The sequence below is a fragment of the Zootoca vivipara genome, chromosome 17 (genome assembly GCF_963506605.1).
Source record: "Zootoca vivipara chromosome 17, rZooViv1.1, whole genome shotgun sequence".
Classification (NCBI taxonomy): Eukaryota; Metazoa; Chordata; class Lepidosauria; order Squamata; family Lacertidae; genus Zootoca; species Zootoca vivipara.
Genome location: NC_083292.1, coordinates 8,879,991 through 8,897,114, shown reverse-complemented (window position 1 = coordinate 8,897,114; position 17,124 = coordinate 8,879,991). Strand labels below are relative to the sequence as shown.

Below are 17,124 nucleotides of genomic sequence, written 5' to 3'. Positions count from 1 at the left end.
GAGGAATGTTTTTGCCAGGCGCTTAAAGGTCTTTAAAGAAGGCGCTAGGCAAGCCTCCCGAGGGAGAGCATTCCACAAATGGAGAGCCACTGCAGAAAAATCTTGCGGACCTCTCATGGAGGAGGCACATGAAGAATGATATATTTAGACATGTCTGCTGATATATAGAGTTTTTTAAATGACATTGTTTGCTGTAATTGTTAGGATCATTTTTCATTTGTATGGTTCATAAGCCACCTTAAGTACGATTTATCACTGAAAGGCAGCGTATTGATGCAGAATCAATCAGTCTTTGCTCCAACAGCAAAGCGAACATATCCAATATTTATTTCTGATACCCCAGACCATGGCTTGAAGAACGGTCTAAATTAGCCCATTAGAAAGTGTCCCCCCCCCTGCAGTCATCACAGACACCCGACTCATTATGCATTTATAAATGATGTAATTACTGCCTGAAAAATGACTCAGAAACCTGCAACTTCATAACATTAGAACTCGTGGACATTCAATGAAGCTGAATGTTAAAAGATTCAGGAACAGGTGAAAGAAAGCACTTCATCCATGGAGGAGAGGGCCTTCCAGAGCTACTAGCCATGATGGTTAGGATCTCTCCCCACAGTTGGGAGGCAGCAATGCTTGCTGTCAGAGATGATTGCGGCTACTCATGAGTAAAGATGCTCCACTCCGTCCTTTCTTTCAGGGTTTTATTGTGTATGCTATTTACAGTGCAAGAGTCATAGCTGCCAAGTCCGGGTCGTAAAGATCCGGGATCGGCAGCGCGCGCATGACCGGAAGTTGCGTGACGCAACTTCCGGTGGCGCTTCGCCCTTCTATGGGCATCAGAAAATGCCGGCGCCGGCGCTGGAAGTCGCTTCCGCGCATGACCGGAAAGACGTAAAAGCGACTTCCGGCGCCGCCGCCATTTTCTGATGCCCATAGAAGGGCAAAGCGCCACCGGAAGTCGCGTCACGCAACTTCCGGTCATGCGCGGAAGCGACTTCCGGCGCCGGCGCAGCCATTTTCTGGTGCCCATAGAAGGGCAAAGCGGCACCAGAAAAATGGCCGCCGGGCAGAAGCCAATTTAAGGGACAATACCGGGATTTTCCACCAAACGGGAGACCGCCGGGAAACGGTAAGAAAAAAGGGGTTTTCCCGGCGGATACGGGATACTTGGCAGCTATGGCAAGAGTATCGGGAAACATGACTGCTCAGTCCGTACCAGAACCTCACAATGGCTTCTTCCTGGTCTTCGCCCAGCATAAGAGCCTGGGGACCCTAAAACACTGCCCCCTTGCCCTATGGGTGCTGGCACGCCTCAATTCAGGCGTCGGGGGAGAAACAGACACCCTGTGTCCGATGGCTGTCTCAGCTCCCCCTCCCCTAGCTCTCCCTCAGAGCGGTGCAATGGCTCTGAAACATACGAGAGCCCTCTCACCACTCTGCTCACTTCCTCATTCCTCTCCTCTTACCTTCCAAGTCCCGGACTGCAGAATCTGGGACCGGCAGCCGTGTGACACCGGAAGTTGCGTCGACGTAACTTCCGGTCTCGTTTTGCCCTTCTATGGGCACAAAAAATGGCCGCCGCTGGCTTCGAAAGTCGCTTCTACGCATGTCAGGAAGTGTGTTGACGCAACTTCTGGTGTCGCTCTGCCCATTTATGGGCACCAAAAATGGCCGCCGCCGACACCGGAAGTCGCGTCTATGCACTTCCGGACATGCGTAGATGCGACTTTTGAAGCCGGCGACAGCCATTTTTGGTGCACATAGAAGGGCAAATCAGAAAAAAATGCCACCGGCAGGAGAAAATAACGGAGAAAAATGGGAGATGAAGTGATACGGGGGACCACCGGGAAAAGGTAAGTAAAAACAGGGGTTTCCCGGGGAAAACGGGGTACTTGGCAGCTATGCCTCTCCTCTGACTCGCTGCTCATGCTGAAGCTGGGTGATGAGCTGGTGAAAATGATGGGTGGGGGCTCTCTGTAAGGAGACCCCCTGACACTTTCAAATGCCAGTTGCTGGAAACCGCAGGAGGAGAGAGGGCTCTTGTGCTCGGGTCCTGCTTGCAGGTGTCCCACAGGCATTTGTTTGGCCCCTGCGAGAACAAGATGCTGGACTAGAGGGGCCATTTTGCTGACCAGCGGGCTAGTCTCATGTTCTTAAGGACTGGGAGATCTTTCCTTCCTATGCCTCTGAATACCAGTCAGTGAGGACCACGAGGAGGGCAGGTTTTCCATAGACATCTGATCAGCCACTGTGAGATCAGGATACTGAAGGCGCTTCTTATGTGATACCTGAAGGAGCAATCTCCACCCCCATCGTTCAGCCTGGATACTGAGGTCCAGCTCTGAGGGCCTTCTGGTGGTTCCCTTACTGTGAGAAGTGAGGTTACAGGGAACCTGACCTGTGGAACGCCCTCCCGTCCATAGCTGCCAAGTCTCCTGTATTCCCTGGGAAATCCCCGTTTTTCCAGCTGTCCCTAGCTGAACAAATGGATTTTTTGGTTTCCCCCCGGTTTATTCTGGCGCGGTGGCCATTTTGAAACTGGGTGGAGCATGCCCAGAAACGACTTTTGATGCTGCTCTGCCCAGTTCCAAAATGGCTGCAGTGCGACTTCTGGTGCGACGGCCATTTTGGAACTGGGCAAAGCAGTGTCAAAAGTCACTTCTGAGCATGCTCTGCCAGGTCCAAAATGGCGGCAGCGCTACTTCCGGTCTGCTACTTCCGGCCCGGTCCCTTATTTCTCGAACAGCAACTTGGCAGGTATGCCTCCCGTCCATAGCTGCCAAGTTTTCCCTTTTCTCGCGAGGAAGCCTATTCAGCATAAGGGAAAATCCCTTAAAAAAAGGGATAACTTGGCAGCTATGCTCCCGTCAGATGTCAAGGAAACAAACAACTATCTGACTTTTAGAAGACCTCTGAAGGCAGCCCTGTTTAGGGAAGTTTTTAATGTTTGATGTTTTATCATGTTTTTAATATTCTGTTGGGGGCCGCCCACAGTGGCTGGGGAATAAATAAATAAATAAAATTATTATTATTATTCCCACTGTTTTTCTTTACATAAAGTCAATGCAACCCCCGAAGATTCACACACAAGATACGTGCTGGGAATTGCTTCGAGTTTCCTCAAAAGGAAAAACAGAAACAAAAAAACAGGCACACCCTGCCATTTCCAAGCTGCTCTTTAAGAGGAAAAGATTACACGCTCTCCTTTAAATTTAAGTGGCGTGCGCACTTCCAATTTCAACGAAAGCGCGGGCCAACCAATGAAAGCAAACTGTTCCTTCTTTTCGCTCCCGGGCACCTTGCTGCATCCGATAAGATGGGGGAGAAATAATTACATGAATTTAATTAGGAACTGAGAAGGAGAGTCCCGGAGATGTGGCGATATGGGAGGGGGAGGGGGAGAAAGGGAGGAGAAGCTTGAAGAGCTGTTCAAAAGACAGTGGCTGCTGTTCAAAGCCTGAGTCACACATAGCTGCCCTAAAAGCTTCTCTGCACTTGGCAAAGAAAGAGGGCATCATAATTAGCAGGTTCCTTCAAGCTTTTCCCGAAACCAGGGGGAGGGGAGCCCCTGGCCCAGGAGCTGCGAGCGGCCCTCACGTCCTCTCTATCCGGCCCTCGGAATTCTCCCCAGGCCCTGCCCTTACAACCCAAATGGGTTTTTGCCTGGCCGCACTGTGTCCTTGAACTGAGAATGCTTCCTGCTCACGTGGATGGAAGACAGCAAGGTCTGTGAGGTTGTGTGCATAGAAAGTACTTAGAACAGTGGTGAAATGTACTCCCTTTTTGCCCCACCCGCTTCTGCTTCTGGCCCCTCCCACCAGTGGCATACGACCCCCCAGAAAGTTGCCCAGAAGGGAATGCGGCCCTTGGGGAGGAAAAAGCCTCTCTGTTCCTGAAACAGAGAGCCACTTTGGGCTGTGGGCAATGTGGAAATCCTGTGTTGAGAAAACTAGCCTTCTGAAAAAAGATGTGCGATTTCCTTCAATTTGCTTAGCTGCCTCTGGATTTTGGGTCATCGTGGGGAGAGAAGAGGAGCTATCCAGGAGCTGCAGGAGCTGCAGAGAAGTACTTAGGCCTTATGGTGAAAGGGGTTGTTTATACTGGTGGAATGAAGTCCGAAGGAAGTTAGCAGTTAGAAAAGGATGCTTTCAGGTAGAGATGGGGAAAACCAGTGGTTTTCCCGGGCTCCCACGGCAGCGAAATGAAACCCCCTTTCCAGGAAGACAGCATAACTTGAGTCAAGGGGTCTACTCTGAGTAAAACTTAGATGGCTTCAACTCATTAATATTATTATGTGGTAATAACAACAACGCACAATCTGCCCCCCCCCCCTTGAGATTTTGTCACAAAGCTGTGGCTTCTCTTTCTCCTAGCTCATTTTAGCTGTGCTTAAGGTCAACTTTTATAAAGTCGTTAGCAATCTGCAAAGTAATTAAGCTGGGGAGGGGTGGGCAAGAAATAAAGCGAAACAGGGGCAGGAGGGTTTTGGGGGGGTGAGGAGGAAAAGGCATGCCAGATGTCTGGACGGCTCACGTGTTTCAGAGGTGGTTTGGGAAGACAGGAAGAGACAGGCAGCTCTCCGCACCACATTGCGGAAACCCCCCACTACCACCCCAGAAGCGTGAGAGGCTGGCGAAATAATTGCCCGCCTCGGGTTGTCGGCCGCACGGGGCGACAAAACACCTGAGCCATGTAATTACTTCCCCGGGATTGCAGGCGAGACCGTCTGCTTCTCGCACGCAGGCAGCCTTCCTCTCCCAGCGGAAGCTGCCAAGAGGCCACGAGAGCAGCTGCGGAATGAAAGGGTGAAGATTCCCCGATCAGCTACTGCTTCTGGTTCCCTACTGGACAGAAGGCTGTGTTGCGGTGGGTGGGTTGGGGGCAAGCTGACTCGTCTTGCAAACCCTCCTCCAGCCTCCCCCGCCTTTGCATAACTTTTATTTCATTTGAGTCATTCTGAACATATGTTACTGCTAACAGCCTTTCCTCTTCCGAGGGGACGTGGTGTCGTTTGCCAAGGAATGCCCGCACTGTTAATCTTGCTCACAACATGGCGTTTCGGTCAGAGTGTCGGACTAGGGGCCTGGGAGAGCAGGGTTCAAATCCCCACTCCGCCACGAAGCTCCCTGGGTGGGGACTTTGAGCCAATCCCCCCCCCTGCCTAACCTACTGTCAGGGGTTCTTGCGACTACTCCAGAGTAACGACGCTCCACATGCTTGTCTTTAAACAGTATTTTATTGGTGCGCTCTATTTACAGTGAAACAGGTGTGGAAAACATGTCTGCTCATTCCGATGCAGAATCCGGCACTGCCCCTCCGTGTGACTTCCTCCAACATAAGAGTCTTGGGACAGTAAACCTCCTCCCCTTTCTTCTCCTGCGTAATTCCAGAACCGGAGGAAAGGGTCTATGCTCCATGCTTTCCTTCTTCCCCTTTTCCCCCTCTATCTCCTCCCTCCTGTGTAGCCAGGGCTCTCCCATGCTGCCAGAGCCCTGGCACTCTCCCTCCACTTCCTGACTGGTTTCCTCAGAGCCCTCGCTTCCATCACTGCTTAGGGAGGAGCTACTTCTGATGCAAGGGGGAGGTTCTCTATACTGTCTCCCCCTTCCACCTACCTATCAGGGTTGTTGTCGTTATTAAGAGAAGACAGGCAGGAGAATCGCATATGCCATCTCAGATGGAAAGGCAGGATAGAGAAGTGCAATAAAAGAAACATGGTTTGTATCCAAGCGGATTTCTGCTGCCGCATCTCTCGCTTTTCCAACGTTCGGCTCTGCTTTGCAATGGTCTAAGGCAAGGGCCAGCAAACTCTTTCAGCAGGGGGCCGGTCTACTGTCCCTCATACCTTGTGGGGTGCCGGACTATATTTTGGGGAAAAAAATTATGCAAGAGCACCATGAGCCCCAGGGGCTGCTTACCTGTGTCTTGCGAGCGGCAGGGGCTGGCGGCGGCAGTGGAGGGATGATGAGTGGCACACGAAAGGGTTCCAGAGAGGGGCTGCTTAAAATGCCCAGCCTCCTTCCTCCTCTAGGCAGGGCGCAGAGAAGCCAGGAGGAGGGAGGGAGAGGGAGGACGGAGAGGGAAAGAACGCATGCACTGGTGATCCACGCAGCGATTCCCGGACCGTCTGCGGGCCATATCCAGAAGGCAGTTGGGCCTGATCCAGCCCGCGGACCTTAGTTTGCCCACCCATGGTCTAAGGAGCCAATTGCCAATCTGGTGCCGTCCAGATGTTTTGGACTGCGATTCCAACAGCCCCAGTAATCACCTTTCAAAAACATCTGGAGGGCATCAGGTTGGCAAAGACAAACCAATGTGCACCTGAATTCTGAATCTACCAGACAGATTTCCACATTGCTTTTGTGTGATGTAAAAGCCACTTCCAGAACCAAAGTGCTCATTTCTATGTAATTTGCTTCCTGAAGCAAAACTCCAGTTGCAATTAACGTGGAAATGAGTGCTAAGCTCATTCTGCATGCAAAGGACATGGTCAACCACTAAGCTGCTACCATGCCGCCTGGGGCACTCTTGAGGTCTTTCTCCGGCGCCTGTGAAGTCTCTGAACCCCCTAACACACTGCCCCCTTGAGTCATAAGGTGGTGTAATGGTCACTTCCCCCCCCCCCCTTGCTTGGAAAACCGAAGGAGGAAGTTGAGAAGAATGATGCTCTTTTCTTCTGTCAACTCTATGTGCTTTTCAAGCTAAGATGAATTCTATTCAGTCTGACTTTTGCCTAGATTCCTTGGAAATGCAATGAGTTCTCCCTCTCCCTCTCTTTCTTTGGGAGGTGGGTGGTTTTTATCAAAGGAAGAGGAAGTGAAATGACCAGATGGGGTGGCACTCACAAATACAAATGGGCCCACCAGCATTAAAAATAAAATAAAAAATGGCACCCACTGTATTGAGCTATGTTGGAAACAACAAATGTTCTCCTCCCAGTTCTCTACTCACCTAGAATCCCAGTGGTTTCAAGGCCGCCAAACTGCTGCATGGCCACAATGGCTTTGGTGAGCTCTTCCTGTGTCTGCAGTTTCCCTGTAATGGGGTCTGGAGGGGGCAGATAGCCGAATTTTGTCAGCCAATCCTGTTAAAACCAAAAAAGGAGAAGTTGAGAAAAGAAAGAAGTGATTCAATACGTCAAAGTGTCTCTTTAGTTCCACCTCACCTTTTCTCTTTCTTTCTCTCTCTCTCACCCTCACACACTCTTACATGTTTACACTCGGCTTCCACATCGAACGCCGCATCCCTCATTAACAAATGGATGTGTCAGAACAGATCTATGTACATTACTTTAAGTAATGGAATCTGATGACCTTCATGCATCCCAGAGCTGACATTTAATTTTCCTAACCAGCTACAAAACACTTTTGATTACATAGACGAGCAGTTATAGGAAACTCCGGGTTGCACTTCCATCTTGTCACTAAAGGGGTCCACGTGCGTCTTGGTGAGATAACAGCGAAGGGGAAGGTGATGATGCTCTGGGCAAGAGACAGGGGTCTTTCAGAAACCCAATGAAGGATAAGATCTACTGCAAAAATAATGATGCCTAGGACCAGGCATCCCCAAACTTCGGCCCTCCAGATATTTTGGACTACAATTCCCATCATCCCTGACCACTGGTCCTGTTAGCTAGGGATCATGGGAGTTGTAGGCCAAAACATCTGGAGGGCCGCAGTTTGGGGATGCATGCCTAAGACTCAGGGCTCCTAATCCTGAAGGGGCCCCAGAAAACAACTTCAATCCACGTTGCTTAAAAAAATTGCTTTGAAAAGTACATCATGCAGATAGACAACACTTCCCTACTTCCTCCTAATTACTTGAAAACGATAAGGCATGGGATTTTTTTATTCCCACCACTGACTTTGACATGTGAAATAATCCAGTACAGCAATTTTAATCAAAATATGAGATGTTGTAGTGTTACACACACACACACACACACACACACACACACACACACACACACACATTGTGATGATCTGCCATGGAACAACCCCATTAAAGAAGATAGCAGTGGTTACCCAGCCCACATTGCTGGTTGCGAAGGGCCCCCCATGACAGTTCAAGCTTCAGGGCCCCCAAACATAGGCACCAACTCTATAGGGCTGAGGTGTTTTCAGCCCCCCCCCAAGTCTTTGGGGATGGGGCTGAGCCCTCCCAATCTTGAGGGGGCGAAGGAGGCCAAGTGTGGCCTCTCCACCACTCAGCCAGCACCTTTATTGTGATGGGGCGGCCAGGAATGTCTGGAGAGTCCCGGGGTGTTTCTCCTGGAGCAGTGATGAAAGGATGGCCCCCCAAATGTAGGTCCGCCACAGCCCCAATGGGGTGCACTTAAGAGAGTTGGATAACAGATTACGAAAAAACAAGCAAAACTGGAAGAATGCACTGTGAAACCAAGAAGAAGAGGAGGAGTTTGGATTTGATATCCCGCTTTATCACTACCCGAAGGAGTCTCAAAGCGGCTAACAATCTCCTTTCTCCTCCTCCCCCACAACAGACACTCTGTGAGGTGAGTGGGGCTGAGAGACTTCAGAGAAGTGTGACTAGCCCAAGGTCACCCAGCAGCTGCATGTGGAGGAGCGGAGATGCGAACCCAATTCACCAGATTACGAGTCCACCACTCAACCACTACACCACACTAGCTGAAACAGAGTCAAAGGGCACAGACCCAAGGCTTAAATTTTCTTTTCCCACAAAGGTGAACTCAATGCTACTTACAAAAACAAGCATTAAAGAGTGCAAAAACAAGAGTAAAAACAACACTAAATGTTGCTCAAATGTGTGTGTGTGTGTGTGTGTGTGTGTGTGTGTGTGTGTGTGTGTGTAGAGTCAACTCCACCCCACCCAAAGATAAGCAGAAAATTAAGTCCAATGACCTGAGTGAATCAGAAGGTTTTTGCTTGGCACCTAAAAACAAACAGTGATGAAGCCAGACCCATCTTCCTTGGGAGAGAATTCAATGCCACCACTGAGAAGGCTCATTCTCATGTCACTGCCCTCCATGCATCCCTCGGGAGGGGGCACATGGAGACTGGCTTCATATGACAACTACAGTGGTTCCTCGCTAGACGAATTTAATTCGTTCCACGGGTCTTTTCTTATAACGAAAAATTCGTCTAGCGAATCCCATAGGAATGCATTGAATTTTTTTTTTTTTTGCCCATAGGAACGCATTAATTTAATTTCAATGCATTCCTATGGGAAACCGCGATTCGCTAGACATATTTTTCGTAAAATGAATTTGTCTAGCGAGGAAAACTCCGCTAGAAAAATCCTTTCTTTAAGCGAAAATTTCGTTCGTTAAGTGAGGCACCACTGTACAGGGTCTGGGTGGGTTCCTGTGGGGAGAGGAGTTTTGAGATGTTGGGGTTAACAACAGGGACAGGAGAACCTGCTGCCTTCTGGATCTTGTTGGAGCACATCTCCACTGGCCACGTTGACTAGGGCAGCGTTTCTCAGTGTGCCGCGAGACGCTGGCTGGTGTGCCGCGACGTGCGGCGACGAGAAGGGCGATTTGCATTGTCACGTGCCTGGCGGCCGCCAATACCCAGCACTGACCCGCCGGAAAGCAATATTTCTCCTCCTCTTTCCCAAAGCTCAGTGCAAACGAGCCTGGCAGCCGCCAATATACAGCGCTGACCCGCCGGACGGCTTGTGAAGCCTTATTACAGGAGATTGCAACCAACACAGCAATTGGCAAGTGTTTCTTACAGTCATAATTATAGTCAATATAGGGCGGCACAGAGTTAAATTTTTTAACTTTTTTAATGGTGGTGTGCCTCGTGATTTTTTTCATGGAACAAGTGTGCCGTGGCCCAAAAAAGGTTGAGAAACACTGGACTAGGGTTGATGGGTGCTGGAGTTTAGCCTTCAAGTGGAGGGCTGTGTTTTCTCCAGACTGAACCACAGGCCAGTCTGGGGCTGGTGGGACTTCTGCAACCACACCCATAGGTATCTGGCTTTCCTCAGCATGCCCACCTAAGATATTAGGGGTTGTGGATGTGACTGCTGTGGAGATACCTGTAACATCAACAGTTTTGGTGAGAAGCTGAGAGTCGACTGCTCTTCCTGAAAGGGTAAAAGCAGAGGCTTCCAGAAGAAGCGACCCCTCGCTACTTAGCAAAAAGTTTGATCAAATGTTTGCTAGAGGATGAGGATGCTGGATCCGTGCAGCACAATTCTAAGGGGGGGGGGTGAAATGCACTCATTCATTTTGACAATTCACACCCGTCTTGCATCAGCAGAGGAAACAGAAGGTTCGGTGGTGATTGGGGTGACAACGGTCATTGTTCTTGATCAGCACCCAAGAAGTATCGAAATATCGAGCTGTTAAGGGCTGCTATCCACCTGGGGCTTTTAACTGGGTCAATACCCCATTAAGTCCTCTCTCTTGGCAATGATTAATGTTGAGTGTCAACATCAGGTTAGAACAGCAGCGCTTGACCGCTTCATGTCTAAGTCATACCCCAGGAGACGGTTGGGACAGCACAGCAGAAAATTCTCAGGTTCTGCATTGTTCTAATGGGAAACTGGCCTCTGCAAGTCTCCCCATCTTGGCTGCCCTTTGAGTTGTTTAGTATTTTGATCTCCGCCATCCATTTCAGCAATGCAGCAGTAATACTGTAATTAATAATAATAATAATTTATTATTTATACCCCGCCCATCTGGCTGGGCTTCCCCAGCCACTCTGGGTGACTTCCAACAGAAAAATGAAATAAAATAATCTATTAAACATCAAAAGCCTCCCTAAACAGGGCTGCCTTCAGATGTCTTCTAAAAATCTGGTAGCTGTTTTTCTCTTTGACATCTGATGGGAGGGCGCTCCACAGGGCGGGCGTCACCACCAAGAAAGCCCTCTGCCTGGTTCCCTGCAACTTGGCTTCTTGCAACAAGGGAATCGCCAGAAGGCCCTCGGAGCTGGACCTCAGTGTCCGGGCAGAACAATGGCGGTGGAGACGCTCCTTCAGGTATACTGGACCAAGGCCATTTAGGGTTTTAAAGGTCAGCACCAACACTTTGAACTGTGCTCGGAAACGTACTGGGAGCCAATGTAGATCTTTCAAGTGTCTGGGGGGGCTACTGTAACTGGTAGGGCAGAAGGCAAGGAGCACAGCAACAAGCGGAGCCAGAGACAATGACTGGGAGAGTCAACCAGCTGCCCCTTCCCACCTGTTGAGTGCTACAAAGGCAATATTCAGACCAAGGAGGAGGAAGCCAATGGGCAGTGCCACACCCTAGTAAGGACAGAGCCCCATTTATCCTAATGGACTACCCTCCAGTGCACCACTGAGATTCTGATGCAAAAGAGAGCATGAGATAGATTTCACTAGCGTTTAGTGAAGTTCCTGCAACTTCACTGTGAATCATGTTATATACGAAAGGCTATTTTTTAAAATAAAAAACATAGTTGCCACATGGCTCTGTCAACCATTGGCTGAGATGCTGCGATGCCACAAATTGTTCCAACTGCTTGTGGGAAACTGCAGTAAAACATAACTACCTGTATTCATGAGTGCCAGTTAGTGCACGAAAGGGTTTGGATTGCAGGGTTAGACTCCTAGACTCAGATAGGTCTTCTCCAAGTAAAACCTTCTCTTCCTCTTCCCTCCCTCTCTGCACCATGTAAGTGACTGAGGAAGATGTGCCTAAGCAAACTCCAAGCTTAGAGCGTGTGTCTGAAGTTATATTTCTGTATTTTCTACCTATTCTGCCTGTGTTCTTTTTGCTGCTGCTTAGATAAATGCATGAATCTGACCTTTGGAACATTTTGTAAGCAAAGCATTTTAAGACTTACCCAGCAGTGTGTGGTCTGTTGTTACAATTATAATGCCCTGTGCTAGATGATGTTGGGAGATTGAACCCGGGACTTTCCCCATGCAAGATATCACAATTGGTACTGAAACTGGGAATCCCCTTCCCATTTTATCACTGGTGACATTCTTGGAAGTCTCCTTGTTTGTTTGCAAACTTCTTTGGGTTGGTTTGGGCAAGTTAAAAATGACTAAAAATATCAATTTTATTACATGCACCATGCCCCTTTGCTTTCATCTTCTACATCCATCCATTCTTCCTCCATCCATCCATTCTTCTTTCCTTCCTTCCTTTCATTTTTGCATCACCATTTCTTCTTATCCAAGCCATCCTTTCTTCCATACTCCCATTCATCACCTCCCTTCCTATACACAACTATACAATCCATCCATGCTCTTGTTCCCTCCAATCTCCCACCACACCTTCCTTCCTGATTGCTTTGGCAACCATTTGTTAGGAGCACGTCCCCCAAACCAACCCCTGGCAAAGCAACCTCTTCATCGCGAGGCAAGTGTGGTCCAGGAGGCAGCCTGCACAATCCCCGACAGCTCCCCGCTGCAATTATTTGTTCCTTTGTACGGCAAAAGTAGCTGCGACAGAAATGAGATACACAATTTGCTCTTGATGGGTCCTGAAAAATCATCTCAGACATGCAACCCTACGTTGGCCCATCGATCGCCACATCTTGGCAGAGTGCAATTTGGTTTTCTTGACATCTACGGAACCCATGTTCTCAATCCTCTAATTGTTAAGGAAGCTTTGGTATGCTACAGAATGGGCCAATTTGGCTGATTGTGGAGCATCTCTGGAAGGAAAATCATTGCAGGAGCCTCAGCAAAGACGAAGACAGCACACTCTTCAAGACGGCAAATGTGAGAGATGGAGAAGCATTTATAGCAGAGGGGTGAACCTGTGAGTCAAAACTGACATTTACGCCTCTCAAGGGACGCAGGTGACGCTGTGGGTTAAACCACAGAGCCTAGGGCTTGCCAATCAGAAGGTCGGCGGTTCAAATCCCTGCGACGGGGTGAGCTCCCGTTGCTCGGTCCCAGCTCCTGCCAACCTAGCAGTTCGAAAGCACGTCAAAGTGCAAGTAGATAAATAGGTACTGCTACAGCGGGAAGGTAAACGATGTTTCCGTGTGCTGCTCTGGTTCACCAGAAGCAGCTTTGTCATGCTGGCCACATGACCCGGAAGCTGTCTGCGGAAAAGCGCCGGCTCCCTCAGCCAATAATGCGAGATGAGCGCCGCAACCCCAGAGTCGGTCACCCTTCCTTTGTATGCCATGAAATCTAGAAGCTTAGTTTCAGTGCTTAAAAGAAAGTGAGATGGAGAACATATTTGAGGAAGGAAAACCAGTTTTATAGAGGGTGAGGTGGTCTCTAAGATTTGTGGGTTCTGGACTGTGTTGGGCTTTTATACCAGGACCTTGAATGGGCTTGGAAGCCAACTAGTGATGAGGATATATTCTGAAATGTAACACAACAGTCCTGTGAGGCTGCAGAATCTAAAGCAACTGAAGCTTTTCAATCGTCTTCAAGGGCAACTGCGAGCCAGCTGCACATCACAGCTGTCAAACTTGAAGGTTACAGCAGCGTGGCTCAGTGTGGTGACCTATCTTCACGACAACCTTATAGGGGAGGCCACTGGCTTGTCAAAAGTCACTGGGGCTTTGATCCCATGTCTCCACACTCTAAATCCACTTGCTATAGCCATTGCAATGTCTGGATCCAGAAGCCCCTGAGTTGATTGTACATCCTAGCATAGAACGGCCTCCTTTCAACAGCATATTTGACACGCTTTCTCTTCCAGTTCTCAAAACTTCCTCCATGGAACCAACAAAAAGATCCAACTTGAAAATAAAAAATATTCAGATGTTCCAGCATTATTGCTGAATGCTAAAAAGTTTGGAGGGAAAAAAAGCTGTGCCATTGTTCACAGTGCTCAGAAGAGAATAATAATAATACTAATACAAAATCAGAAGTGCTGGGATAGGCAGAAATGTCTTGAGATATTTTCCTTCTCGCAGAGACCTCGCTTTGTGCCGCTCCCTGTGGTAAACACAGCTGGGGCAGAATCCCACTGAGCCTTCAGGGGCTGAACAAAAGGCTGCCTTTGACTGCAAATGTCTCTGGAACCAGGGTGACATTTGCAGCTCCATCCAATGCTCATTTTTCTCCAGGGGTGCGAAGCCTGTGACCTGTGGGCCAAACTTGGTCCACCAGGGGATCAGATAAGGCTTGCAAAGCCTGTGAAATAAAAAAATCTCCACCTGCCAATCAACTGACTTCACTCTGATGGATGGGGTTTGAGTCTGGGGGTTTGGCTTTTTGACATTGAACTGCAAAAAGAAGATGCCTTACTTCCTAAGAACTACAGGTGTCTAAAATCTTGGCCTAATCTGGCAGTTGCCCCGTACCTATCCAATATTATCTATGAATCTTATAGATGGGCCTTTTCCAGAGCCCGATTTGATGCGATGCCTTCAGCTGTCTTACACGGCAAATTCTTGCTTATACCAATCGAAGAGCGCCTCTGTCCATGCATGTCCAACAAGGTGGAATCTATTATTCACATTCTTCTATTCTGTGAATTCTATAATGAAGAACGATCGTGACTCATTTTACCCCTATTATCAAAATTCACACCCTTGCCATATTATCTGGAATTTCCCCCCTGAAACGTTACACAAATTCCTTCTGGAAGACTCTTTGAGCTCAGCATCCTACGCTGTGGCCAAATTCTGCACCTTAGCTATTAAAAAACGTAAATCTCTTTTATTGAATAACATATTATAACAATTTGTCCTGCCCTCCGATGATGATATTGTGGCTACAGTTCTTAGTTAAATTTCTTATTCTTTTATGGTGTTTTATTCCGCTGGCCCTATATTTTAAGTATTATATATTGACTGTTAAAACCCCATATCAGTTGCTTTTATTGTTCATGTAGAGAATTATGCAGAATTTCTGGTTTAATATGCTGGCTGTTTGCCGTAATAAACATTGACTTGACTTGACTTGAGTCTGGGGGTACAAAGCTCAGTGGGTTATAGCATCTGCTTCACACGCAGCAGGTGCCTGGTTCGATCCCCAGCATCTCCAGGTAGGACAGGGAGAGAGAGACCCCTGCCTTGAAACCACAAATACCGTATGAGAGAGACAAGAAATCTTAGGCAGGCCAGGATGCTTTGCTGGGGGTCATATTTCACATATTGATCCAAAATGCCCAAACCTTTGCCTGCAAGACTTTCATGTATGGTCAGATACTGTTGGAGTTACAAGTATCTGAACGACACTGAAAAGATCCCCCATTTGCTAGGTGTGCAATGGGAATTATAACCCCCATTGTTCAGCCCAGACACTGAGGTCCTCCTCCCAATGTCTTCTACTGGTTCGCTCACTGCGAGAAGTGAGGTTACAAGGAACCAGGAAGACGGCCTTCTTGGTACTGGCGCCCTCTCTGTGTAACACCCCTTTCAGATGTTAAAGATCTTAGAATTTTGAAGTGTCAGGCATAGCTCTAGTGGCTTTAGCCCAAACGTAGCAGAGTTTTCCTGCACAGCGCAGAAGCTAGTTGAGGTGGAAATGACTAGTCGGCTAGACGCAGAATAACTATTTACAGGATTTATTAAAAGAAAATAAAAGCAGCAGAGTTTCTGCATACAAAGCAAAGCAAAATAAATCCTTACTCTTTCTCTCTCCAACCATATACACAGCACTTCTACTCCTAACACCTAACAAAAACCAACTGTGCTAGCATTCCTTGATAACAGAGTTCAGTGCTGGTCGTTAACCAATCAGAAGAGAGTAGTTTCTAGGTCAGGCAGACCTTGGCTTTCTGCCAAGAGTAAATTGACACTGCCTTGAGTTAATTGTGTGAAGCAAGAATCTGTAAGTTTCCCATGAGAACCAATTAACCAATTAACAGAAACTGAACAAAAGAAATGAACAACTATCTTTTAGAAGACATCTGTTAGTATGTTCTGATATATGCTGTAAGCCAGGCATCCCCAAACTGCAGCCCTCCAGATGTTTTGGCCTACAACTCCCATGATCCCTAGCTAACAGGACCAGTGGTCAGGGATGATGGGAATTGTAGTCCAAAACATCTGGAGGGCCAAAGTTTGGGGATGCCTGCTGTAAGCCGCCCCGAGTGGCTGGGGGAAACCAGCCAGATGGACGGGGTATAAATAATAAAATTATTGTTATTATTATTGTTGTTGTTATTATTATTATTGTTACCTGCAGCCAGCCAGTATAGCATATGGTGTCCTGGTTGGATTCAGTCCTGGAGACCAGGATTCAAATCCCCACTCAGCCCTGAAGCTCCCTGGGCGACTTTAGGTCAGTCGCTCTCCCTCAGCGTCACCTACCTAACAGGGTCGTTGTGGGTACAGAATGAAGAGGAGGAGGAGTACCACGTGTGCCACTTCGAACTCCTTGGAGCAATCTGGTGTCCTTCAGATGTTTTGGACTACAATTCCCATGCCTGGCTGGGGCTGGGGGGGGGGAGATGTGGTCCAAAACATCTAGACGCTGCCAGGTTAATCAGGGCTTAGCTAGATGGACAAAAAGCATGAGATGAAACAAGGCTGCTTCCTGCCGCAATGTAGGCCTTATTAAAGACCTACAGCAATGTTGAAAAGGAGAAGAGAGCAGCTTTTGTTATGAAATGCATTTGACAGCTTTCATCCGACCAAAACGGGCAGCTCAGGTTTGGATTACAGTGGTGCCTCGCTTAACGAATGCCCTGCTTAACGAAATTTCCGCTTATCGAAAGGATTTTTCGAGCAGAGGTTGCCTCACTAGACGAATTCGTTTTATGAAAAATTCGTCTAGCGAATCACGGTTTCCCATAGGAATGCATTGAAATTCAATTAATGCGTTCCTATGGGCAAAAATGTTTTTTTAAAAAAATTCAATGCATTCCTATGGGATTCGCTAGACGAATTTTTCGTTATAAGAAAAGACCCGTGGAACGAATTAAATTCGTCTAGTGAGGCACCACTGTACAACCGTTTGTGTGTCTCCCAACCACTGCTTATTTATTTGTTCCCTAGGTTTCCCCTCCTGGTGCTCATTATTGGCACTGTTTAGTTTTGAAGCAACATTTTTAAAAATAATAATAATCCTGCCAGGATCAGTTTAATAAACCACTTTGATGACCCAGGGTTCATTACATTTTTTGCAAAGGCGGGACTGTCAATGGAAATGCTATAATTTTGAAACTGCTCGCTTTAATGCATTTTCTGTCGACACTTCCCCGCGCTGCTTTTTTTTCGGTGGATGATGCATTATATTGAA

General features: G+C 48.0%; 1 protein-coding gene across 1 annotated transcript in view; it reads right to left on the bottom strand.

Moving 5' to 3' along the window:
- Positions 1-17,124, bottom strand: part of MMP17 (matrix metallopeptidase 17) — a 151,403-nt gene that overhangs the window by 38,923 nt on the left and 95,356 nt on the right. The window contains exon 2 of the mRNA XM_035099020.2: positions 6,955-7,087. Within this exon, the coding sequence (XP_034954911.2) occupies positions 6,955-7,087 (133 nt within the window). The remainder of the gene's footprint in view (positions 1-6,954; positions 7,088-17,124) is intronic.